Genomic DNA, 12,011 nt, shown 5'->3' on the forward strand with positions numbered 1-12,011 from the left:
TATGTAGTTTATATGGAGAAGTCTGAAGGCCATGTGTGGCACATCAGTACAGTGGAGAGAGCTCCATTGCATACATTTGTTCAAGAAACCAGAGCTCAAAACCACACCACTGTGTCAAGCACATCTTTAGGAGGGGTAGGGGGGAATCAATGAAATGGGGATCTTGCCATTTTCATTTTAACTGGGACCCACGATTCTGATGGCAGCCCTGTATGCAGTGGCAGACTATGTAGCATGTGTAATGTAGCTCATTATGAGGCATGAGAAAGCCTGTGAGGCACATTGTACAAGGTCCACATTGTGCACAGCCGACCATGTGCTGTGCACAAAGTGGACTGTGTGCAATGTGGTTGACAATTGCCTAACAATGACTTTGGGCAATAACAAGGTCACATTTATTAATTTCAGTACAAATGGAAAACCTTTTCTCTCAGGCTGTTTTTGCTGATCTTCCAAACTATTTATGGCACCCAAGACAATTGGCTCTCTGACCAAAAAATTATAGCTAATGTGCCAAAATATGGATTTCTCTCTACATTGCAAAGCAAAAACTACATCATAGGGGTATATTTACTAAAGTGCGGGTTTTTAGAAATGCAGATGTTGACCATAGCAACCATTCAGATTCTAACTATTATCTTCTAGAAGGTGCTAGATAAATGTTAAAATGTTAAGTAGAAGCAGATTGGTTGCTATGGCCAACATCTCCACTTCTAAAAACCCACACTTTAGTAAATATACCCCATAGTCTCTAAGTGAATATGAGTGTGCAGATAAATCTAATTATTTAGTGCAAAGAAATAAGCAATGGATGCTGAAACCATGGACAAGTATATACAACACAGTAATCACTAGACCAAAAAGGTAAGCTAAATACATCTTAAAAAACCATATACATTATACATCATTTTTTTTAACTGTGACAGATTTTGAAGGATGTTTAATGTACATTTTGCTTTACCAATAAGTTACCAATTCCTTTACCATTATATTTGTAAGAAGTGTACTTCATTATTTCATGAAAATATTTCAGTTGACACATTTTATTATTTTCAGCTTCACAAAACTGTAATCTGAATGGGAGTCAATAACTCAAATTTCCTTAGTCACAAATCACTATTTCAGGTTATCAGTCAGGAAACACAAAGTAATGAATCTTAATTGGATTATAATCTTTATTGAGTTTTCTTGGTAAAAAAAAAAGATACATGACAAAGTTTTCACTAACACATCTGTAACACTTCTCTAATTAAAATGAATATCCATGTAATCAGAATCAGAATCTATTTATATACTGTAGGTTTCAATAGAGAACAGTGTGCCAAAAATATAAAAACTTAAATAGTAGAAACTGAAAGCAGTTTTGTTTACCATTTAAAACAAGGGTATTCAACATGCGGCGCTCCAACGGTGGTGGATCTACACATCCCAGCATACCCTGTCACAGCTAATAACATGCCCTAATAACAAAACTGTGGCAGGGCATGCAGGCAGGGTATGTAGTTCCACAACAACTGGAGGGATGCCTATTGAATACCCCTGATGTCAGCATTATTCTACCATCTCCTCTCTACAGCCCAAGGTTATAAGAGTGGAATATCATTGTTAAATCAGGATGACAGGTGAGTATTGAGAACAGAGGTCAGACACTAGAAAAGCAATTTACTACACTGGTCTGCAATTTTCCTATGTTTATATTTTTCCCACATGCTCTGTACATAGCTTGACAACAAAAATGTATGCAACAGATGTCTCCCTGATTATTGGAGGAAACATGTTGCCTATGAATGATCTAATAGAGCACTGTAGACCAGGTGTGGTACATTGAGGCTCCCCTATATCTTGCAACTAACATGAAAGTCAGCATATCTTATTTGCATGACATGATTCCACTAATGTGTAAAAATGTACGTCTGGAAGTGTCATTTCTCAGTGCTCAAGGTGAGAACTTTCCATCTGTGTACAAAGAGCAGCAGAAAAATTTCCTTTCTACCAGCCATCTTTCCCTTCTAATCCCAATACCTCTAGCCAGTGGCGGGCTGGGCCGGGGGGCAGGGTACCATGTGCCCCCCGGGCCGCAGCGTCATGCGGGCCGCGGGCCGGTGCAGTCTGTGTCACTGTGACACAGACTGCACCGCGTGTGTAGCGCTGACCGGACGGAGTAAGCAGCAGCCAATGAGAGTCTGTCAGACTCTCATTAGCTGCTGCTGCGCCCAAAGAGGGAGCCGCTTCATCTTCCGGCTCCCGCAGCGGGCAATGGGAGAGACGTCATGATGTCATATGACGTCTCTCAAATAATGCAGAGCGGCCCGGCCCGGGAGGACAGTCGGTGGAGCAGATGGCGGCGGCAGGAGCGGGGATTCAGGTAAGTGTTTTTTTAATTTTGTTTTTTATATTACGTGTGTCTACTTGGGAGGGGGGGGTCTGGCACTACTGGGGGCACTACAAAGGGGGGGGACTACTACTACTGGGGGCATTACAAGGGGGGTGGGGGACTACAACTACTGGGGGAACTACAAGGGGGGGACTACTACTACTGGGGGCACTACAAATGGGGACTACTACTGGGGGCACTACAAGGGGGAGGGGACTACTACCACTGGGGACTACTACTACTGGGGGCACTATAAGGGGACTACTAATACTACTACTACTGGGGGCACTACAAGGGGGTGGGGGACTACTACTACTGGGGACACTACAAGGGGGGGACTACTACTACTGGGGACACTACAAGGGGGGGACTACTACTGGGGGCACTACAGGGGGGGGACTACTACTACTGGGCGCACTGCAAAGGGGGGGGACTACTACTACTGGGGGCACTACAAAGGGGGGGGACTACTACTACTGGGGGCACTACAAGGGAGGGGACTACTACAGGGGGCACTACTGGAGGCCTGCATAAGGGTGTTCTCTCCTGTGGTACACGGGTGCACTGCATATCGGCACTACGACAGGGGGCTGCCCTAATCTTTATTTTTACCTTACATTAATCCCATATGGACCCGCCTCCTCCCTGGAACACTTGAAGGGGGGGGCGCCGTAGCACGCATATTCTTCGGACACCCTGGCTACACGCTACTCCTCTGCCAGGGCCGCCTGTATGCATTTGCCCCCCAGGCTAAAAGTTGCCAGCCAGCCCCTGCCTCTAGCCCTCTGTACCTAACATAGTCACTATAAAGAGGGTATGCATAATTACACAATGACTAATTACTCTGCACTTTCTCCTGTATGGATGGTATGAAAAGTGTGCTGGTGACTAAGCACTGCAATAAAAGATCATGGGGGAGTGTGAGGAAATAGTTCTTCTCCTATTTGTCATCCTCAGTCAGTACTGGACACTGTTGAGGGGGATTGCACGTGACCACACATCAGAGAAGAGTTTAAGTGGTACATACAGTAGAGTAGTGTTAAAATGCCCTTGGTCCTGTCTATTACCTGAAAAAACTGAGCAGAAATGTCAATATGTTAATAATTATCTGGAACACCTATCATCAGCAAAACCATATCTATACAGTACATAATCATTGGGTTTTGGAGATAACATAGATTTCTATAGCCTATAAAAACTCAGCCTGTGCTGTTTAACTTCTTAATTAGTAAACAAATGTAAATGGATTCAAAATCTTACTCTTAACAGAATGCCCAGGTTATTTATCTTTTTTTATATTAAATAAAATCAATAAATTAAAAGTTGTAAAGTTTGTTCCTTTGTATCTGTATTGCTGAACTTATTTGGTATAAACTGCATTTTCGGCAGCCTGTGACTAATAAAAGTAATCTTCCTATAATGGGGTCAAAATGGAAACACGAAGAAGAATAAAGCTGAAGTACTGAGTATGAGAGATATCTATAAAGCAATGTGCATGTTATAGAATGCTTAAACAATGCACAACTATCTCAATATTTACATTAGAAGAAAAAAAAATCTTCACATGTTATGTACATGGTTGATTTTAGCCATTGCACAATTCATACAGAATCATGGTGCAACTCAATGAATAGATGTACAATGAGATTTCCTTTTAGTGGACATACGAGTACAGTACTAGTAAAAAGATTTTGCGCTACTGGCATTCTTCCTCTCCAGCATCTGTTTCAGTTCGGATACAAGAGCAGCGCTAGCACTTGGAACTTTCTCCTTCATTTGCTGATCAATAATCCTGGGTGTCAGGGACCCAGAGACAGTGGGCAGGTTCCATTCTCTCTTGCTGGCTCTTGGTATTAGGCGCGGAGGTGGAGGTGGTGAGGGAGCATTGGGTGGAAAAAAGATACACTGACTGTTGTTATTGCCATTCTCATTTTGAGGACCAGCTTCCATATCTTGCATGGAGAACTTATCTGCAGAACTTGTCGACTTCTTGAACTTCAACCACTCTGTCCTAATCATTCTTGGTGGGTGATCCATTCTTCTCCTTCTAATTATTCTCCTCAGTGGCACAACTTTATTAGACTTTTTGTTACGCCAGAACATCGCAGTAGATATTAAGATTGTAATGACCACCATAATTGCCATGACACCAGCTAGCACCCCTAAGGCTTTCATGGGGTTATCTTTACTTTGCATCAAAAAGGCAGCCACAGGCCCCTTGTGAAGAAGAGTCTGTAAAAGAGTACAAAGATAACATGTGACTTAGATTGTCCCCAAATAAAAGTACCTCTCATTTTTAACTAATGTAGGTGATTAGATTTTAATGTGCCCACCTCCAGAATGTTAGACTTTTCCTTAATACCTATAAGACATCTGAATTATTACAATCAGTACATAATTTAACAGTTCTAGAATACCTTGCATCTTTTATATCATTAACCACAACCATTCCATGATCTTATTGTAATGTTGCATGTTGTTGTGTTTTTTTTGTCAGGAACTGTATATGGTCATGTTTAGATTCTGAAATATCCTATTCACAACTATCATGTATAATAATTAAAAGCATCATTATTACAATCACAGAAACACCGTCCCCTTTCCAAAGTATGGTAAGAAGCCTAAGGTAATTAATGAATATGTCACTAAGTTTACTACTGTTTTCCTTGTACTCTTTTACAGACAAAAAGGCTTAGATTTGTTGATGCCTAAATGGAAGTTTACACAAATTGGAGTCAGTTGGCATAGAGGGGGCACATTTATAAGCACTGGTACAGCTAATGAAAGGCCTGCTTTGGTGGTCCTCTTATTATTTTTTTCACCCTGCCTCTAGGATGAACTTTGGATTTTTTCACACTTTTCCAGTACATGATGGTGGAAATCACTATAGTTATAGAAATGCTGGAAAGGACTGTACTCATGCAAATTCCAAATATTGTCCATGGTCGCTTCCTGAGACCCAAAACATAGGATTTTACCCTTGATCTGATCTGGAAATGGTAAACATGAGAAATGTGATGTGGAGGGTGGAAAAACTGGATGAGGAAAGACAACAGAAGGCAACAGATTTGCGGGGTGTAAACATGCAAAAACAAAGCTCATGGCTAAAATCATGGAGAAACCGGAACTGTTGTGAGTGACTGGGTCTAAGAGACAAGCATCCTATCTTGCCATCTAAACATATCCTAATAATGCCTCTTGCATAGTTTGCTATTGGATTTGTTAACCTACTGCTATTTAGATGATGAAACCTTCTATTTAATATAATGTGTTTAGGCAAGATTTTTTTTAAAAAGTCTCCTTTTTAGCTACAGTATTTTAAATATATGAATTCTAAATGAACACATACATTGTTTCTTACATTGCTTAGAGGTTGCAGAAATATGTCATGGCTGGTACAGTGTTGTTTTTTGCATTTGGATTTATGTAAACTTGACAACATACTTTTCAATTTAATCATTAACATTAAAATCATGAAAATATCTAAGTATGTATGACATATAATAGAAAATGATCAAGTTTAACAAAAAAAAAAAACTCAGAAAAGTGATCAATCACCTGTGTTTTATAATGGAAATTGTTCATGTGCAGTGAGTGACTGGCTATTGTGATTAGGGATGAGTGGGATCAGTTCCCTGAGAACCGAACCCACCCGAACTTCGGGGATCCGAGGCAGATTCGAGTCGGCTCGGGTTTTCCCGCCTGACTCGGATCTCAAAATGAGGCAAAACATCATCATCCCACTGTCATATTCTCGCGGGTTTTGGATTCTATAAAGGTCCCGCGATTGCTGCCATTTTTCATACTGGCTGTGGAGAGTGAAGAGGGAGGGAAGTGGGACCTGTGCTGTGCTGTTGTTGTTGTTGCATGCTGACGCTGTGCATAGGGGCTGGCTGTTGTCTATAGAGGGGCTGGCTGGCTATTGTCCTGTCCATAGGGGCTGTCGGGCTGTTGTCCTATCCATAGGGGTTGGCTGGCTGTAGTGCTGTGTGTTCCAGGGGGTGCTCTGTCCTTCAGGGGAGCTCTTCATCCACCCCCAGTGTGTTAGTGTTAGCCACACTTGTCATCAGTGCAGGGGTGCTGTGCTGCTGTCTGTTAAGGGGCTGCTGTCTCTTTCAGGGGTTCACCCCAGAGTTAGGTGTGCAGGGGTGCTATGCTGCAGTCTGTCAAGGGACTGCTGGCCCCCCAAAAAACAACATTTTTTTTCTGTGCGTGTTAGCCTCGCCTGTCATTGGCATAGGTGCACAGGGGTGCTATGCTGCTGTCTGTCAAGGGGCTGCTGCTTCTTTCAGGGGTGCTCTTCACCCCCAGTGTGGGAAAAAAAAAATTTCTATGCACGTTAGCCACATTTGTCAGCAACGTAGGTGTGCAGGGGTGCTGTGCTGCTGTCTGTCAAGGGGCTGCTGTCTCTTTCAAGGGTGCTCTTCACCCTCAGTGTGAAAAAAAACAAAAAACATTTTTTTCTGTGCATGTTAACCACACTTGTCAGCAACTTAGGTGCACAGGGGTGCTGTGCTGCTTTCTGTCAAGGGGCTGATGCCTCTTTCAGGGGTGCTCTTCACCCCCAAAGTGAAAACCCCCCCAAATTATTTCCTGTGTGTGTTAGCCACACTTGTCAGCAATATAGGTGTGTAGGGGTGCTATCTGTTAAGGGGCTGCTGCCTCTTTCAGAGGTGCTCTTCACCCCCAATGTGAAAAAAGAAAAATAAACATTTTTTTTGTGTGTGGTTGTGTGCTTTAGCCCCAACTTAGCTGTGCTATAATTGCTTGGTGACACTGCTGTAAGACTGCTGCAAGTATGGAGGACAGTCACATGACCGGAGAGCAGGATCCACATACCAGTCTTGTAGCTGCCGGCAACAGTAATGATGATGATGCAAGGCTATCAGCGTCATCTATGAAGGCCAATGTACCAGAGCTTAGGTCAGGCCAAAAAGTCAAGCTAAAAAAATCCACTTTTACCCTGTTAAAGCAAAAAAAATCTAAAGCTAAGTGAGCTTTAGAGAAACAAAAAATTGGCGATATGCCATTCACTACACAAAGTGGCAAGGAAAGGATAAGGCCTTGGCCTTTATTTATGACTGGTGATGATTTAACCCCTGCTTGTAGAAGAGGTACAAAAAAAATTTAAATTTTCTCCGAAAAGTCACAGATCCCCTTGAGAGTCCAAGTGTGTCTGCGGTTGCCATGTGTGAGCCTGACCTTTCTAATACTATACTTGAAGAGGATCCTACTTCAACCATTTGTGTGCCCTCTATGGGGATGAACAGCACAAGTCAACATGCTGACGTAGAAATCAAGGATGCTTCTGTGGAATTGCACGAGGAGGAGTAGGATATTTATGTATTTGGCAATAACAACAACAAGGATGATAAGGATGTTGATGCCGAGGATTTTTCTGCAAAAACTGTAAATCAGTCAACAGTGGTTGCCCATGGTGGAAAAAATCCCATTGTTGGAATGCCTGGGATAAAGACCAAAAAATCCACTTCTCATGTGTGGAATTATTTCCACCCAAATTCGGACAACCTTTGCCAAGCCATTTGTAACCATTGCCAAGTAACAGTGAGTAGAGGTAAGGACCTTAACCATCTTGGAACCTCCTCCCTGTTATGTTACTTGCAGCACATTCATCAAATTGGAAAAAGTATTTCAAATTCTGAAACTTTGGGGACAAAAAACCAAACAACAATCAGTCCAGTGTCACCTAGCTGCTCCCTTCTATCTGGAACCAAGCACCTGCAATCTCCACCACCAACACCTGCATCATCATCAACATCCCCATTCATGATCTGAATTAGTCTTGCATCCAATTTCATAAGCATGACTGACTCCTCTCCTATCCGTGATTCCTCAGAAGGATCCTTGAGTGCTATGCCTGTTGCTGCTGCTGGGGGTGGATCTTCAATCCAGAAAGGGACCAAGAAGACTACTACTAGTAGTAATTTAAAAAAACAATTGACTATTAAACAGTCCTTTGATAGAGGAAGTAAGTATAACAGCTGTCACCCAGTTTCACAGCGGATCACTGAAGCCATGACGGCTGTGCTAGTATTAGATGGTGAAATAATAGAAAATGAGGATGATAGTGTGGAGGAAGTGCAAAAAGGAGGATGAGGGAGAAATTTATGTCCTATCTGATGCTAAGGAGGATGTTGATGATGAGGATGTTGTTTGCGTAAATCAGCCACCAGTGGCAGCAGTTCTTGCTAATGATAAAAAGAAAGCCAGAAAAGCCACATCTTGAGTGTGGAATTATTTTAATCTAAATTTTGACAGTTGTGAAGGCATCTGTTCCATTTGTAAAGCCAAGGTTAGCAGAGGAAGGCACGTTAACCATCTAGGCACCTCCTCCCTGTTACGTCATTTGCAGCGAGTTCATGCAATTTGTTTAACAAAATTATAATAATTTGTAAATTAATAACAAGCAGTCCAGCATCAGCTACCAGCAGTTTGGACCAGCACATGCAATCTCCACCACCAACACCCTCATCATCAATCTTCTCCTTAATAACTGAAGGTAGTCCTTCCAAAAAATGTTTTGTGGGGGCCCATACAAACCAAGGAGTTCAGCCAAGAAAATGTCAGTCCTAGTGGCTAAAGTGCTTGGTTTGTTAAACTGTGCATGTCCTTTTTAATATCCCACATAAGAGTGGGTGGGAGGTACAATTCCATCTTGCACCTCTTTTCTTTCCATTTTACACAATTGCCAACTGACATTATTATAGTTTATTAAACTGCCATCCTGTCTGCCACTGCAGTGTGGCAATGTTTCATAGATGTCCAAAAATGTTTTAAACTGCCGTGCATTTGTGCCGCTGCTCTGTTGCTTACTTTAGCCAGCCAGCTCGCTGCAGCCTTTGGCCTGTATTGGTGAAAAATAGTGAAATCAATATTGTGAGCTGTGAGGTGGTTAAAAATGCCTAGAAATGCCTGAAAATCATTGTTATTAAGGTTAATAATACTGTAGGAACAAAAACAGGCCCAAATTATGTGGTTTTAGCTGTTTATATAATTTTTTGGAAAAAATACAGATCCAAAACCAAAACCTAAAAACAAAATACCAAGGAAAAAAATCCAAAACCAGATCCAGATCCAAAACCAGGGGAGATCCAGATCCAAAACCAAAACACGGGGGTTGGCGCACATCTCTAACTGTGATTAATCAGATCTTAAAAATGGTATATTGTTGGGTAATCATTTTATTTTCCCCAGAAAGACGAATTCTATGCATGATTAGTACATTAAACATTAGTACAAACATGTTCTGAAGCAACTAAAAAATCTGTAAAGTGATGAATTAGCAGTTACTGACTTTGGACACCAAAGCACCATGGAGTAAATACATTGCATTTGAGATGATACTCTTTCTTGACATCTTATTCTGGAGCTAAAATTAGTAAGAGTAAGTTACATGACTTCAGTGCTTGTACTCACCTTAAACGTACTGTAGTAAAGGTTTTTTTTAATCTGCTTTAAAATAAAAACTACGTGTTCTTCAATGGAACATTTATGGAGCATGTGCATCCTGGGTATGAATTAAAATAAAGCTAAAATTACTTTTACCTTGAATGTACAGTACTTGTAAATGACATATCTCATCCTGATGTGCTATGTAAAAACTAATGTAGGGGTGGTGCCAAAGTCCAGGTACCCAATCTCTGTGACCCAAGGAGAACCAGTAGGTTTCCCAGCTTAACCCAAAGGAAATACTGTAGAATTGAAAACAGGAGAATACTCTGGTGCTGAGAAGGGCACTTTATATATCAGACTTCATTGTGACACTTCCACTATGCAAAACTAGTCCCTTACTCTCCATAAATGATTTATTCAACACTGCCTGAGGAAGCAGCCAGGTACTTTGAAATGCAATGTAGCTTTAAAGTGAGAATTGCAATTTTCTGTAATACTTTATTTTTTATGCCAGAAAGGTTCCTACCCCATAAAAGACTAGGATATAATGTGATTCAGTGTTTCCGATGTGGTGGTTTCGGCCATATTGCGGTTAATTGTTCACTTACCGCTGAACCTATGCAATGTGATACTGCTCATATTAGCAGGATGTCTTTCTTTGCACAGCCAGCCTGTACTGCTGACCAGCAGAGACAGATAAGCATATGTGTGTACTCACTGTAGAAGGCAACCGAGTAGAGGCTCTGTTAGATTCGGGTAGCCTGGTTACACTTATGAAAGCTGAACTGGTGAACCCTTTGAATGGTAAGGGGAAAACAGTTGGTGTGACCTGCATATATGGGGATACTAGGTATTATATTACTGCAGAAGTGAACATGGAGACACCATGTGGTTCCGCGATAGTCTCTGTGGGTTTGGTACATGGCTTAATGTATGATGTGATATTGGGAGGGACTTTGCCCACTTCTGGAAGTTGTGGGAAAGCCGATATGTTCCAGAAGTAAACAACCCCGTTCCATTTGAGAGGGTTACTGATGCAGTAGAAGGGGGAGTTTCTTCAGAGTCTGTGATGTTCCCTTTTTCTATCATGGTTGGAGAACCTGAGAGTGATGGTGGCTCACCAGGCTGTGTGCCTCCCACTGAGGTGGGGAGTGTTGTTGAGCCCGTGGATTACCTGCCTGATCTTGAGGTCAGGAGAGAGGTCTTTGCCGTGGAGCAGTTGAATGACCCTACTCTAGTAAAAGTCAGGGAAAATGTAAAAGTAATTGATAGCAAACCCATATACCCTGATAGTCCGTTGTCGTATCCTCACATGGGGGTGTGCCAGGATTTTTTGTATCAAGTGACTAAAAAAGGGTAAGACATTGTGGAACAATTAATAGTTCTAAAGGCATACAGAAGAACAGTGTTAGACCTGGCTCATAGTCATATTCATATAATGGCAGGTCACTTAGGGGTAGAAAAAACCACTGAGCGGATCTTGCAGAGGTTTTTCTGTCCCGGGGTGCATAAAGAGGTGTCTGACTATTGTGCGTCCTTTCCTGAATGTCAATATCATGCTCTGAGGCCGCATTTTAAAAGTCCACTTGTCCCGTTGCCTATTATTGAGGTTCCCTTCGAAAGAATAGCTATGGACTTGGTTGGACCATTAATGAAGTCTGCCCAGGGCCATCAATATATTCTAGTGACAATGGATTACGCTACCCGGTACCCGGAAGTGATACCATTGCACAATACATCAACAAAGACCATGTCTTTAGCAGGTTGGGAATACCTAAGGAAATCCTGACTGACCAAGGTACCCCATTTATGTCAAAAATCATGAAAGAGTTGTGCCGCCTATTTAAAATTGATTAATTAAGAACCTCTGTGTACCATCCCCAGACCGATGGGTTAGTGTTGAGGTTTAATAAAACTTTAAAGCACATGCTAAGAAAAGTAGTGGACAAAAATGGTAGAGACTGGGATTACTTGTTACCTTATTTGCTGTTGGCCATAAGAGAGGTTCCCCAATCCTCGACAGGGTTTTCCCCTTTTGATTTTTAAGGGAGACATCCAAGGGGATTACTGGACATTGCCAAAGAGATGTGGGAGGGGCAGTTATTGAGCATGTTTCCCAAATGCAAGAAAGAATTGCTACTGTGGTGCTGATAGTAAGAGAGCACTTGGAACAGGCACAGCAGAGGGTGTACAACCGCAATGCTCGCTTATGCAACTTTGCACC

General features: G+C 41.9%; 1 protein-coding gene across 1 annotated transcript in view; it reads right to left on the reverse strand.

The window, feature by feature from the left end:
- Window positions 1–1,192: 1,192 nt before the first annotated feature.
- Window positions 1,193–12,011, reverse strand: part of CDHR1 (cadherin related family member 1) — a 205,878-nt gene continuing 195,059 nt past the window's right edge. Inside the window, exon 17 of the mRNA XM_088463117.1 lies at window positions 1,193–4,606. Within this exon, the coding sequence (XP_088319243.1) occupies window positions 4,052–4,606 (555 nt within the window). The 3' untranslated portion in view covers window positions 1,193–4,051. The remainder of the gene's footprint in view (window positions 4,607–12,011) is intronic.

This window comes from Taudactylus pleione, unplaced genomic scaffold (genome assembly GCF_031769625.1).
Source record: "Taudactylus pleione unplaced genomic scaffold, aTauple2 ptg001314l, whole genome shotgun sequence".
NCBI classification, from domain to species: Eukaryota; Metazoa; Chordata; class Amphibia; order Anura; family Myobatrachidae; genus Taudactylus; species Taudactylus pleione.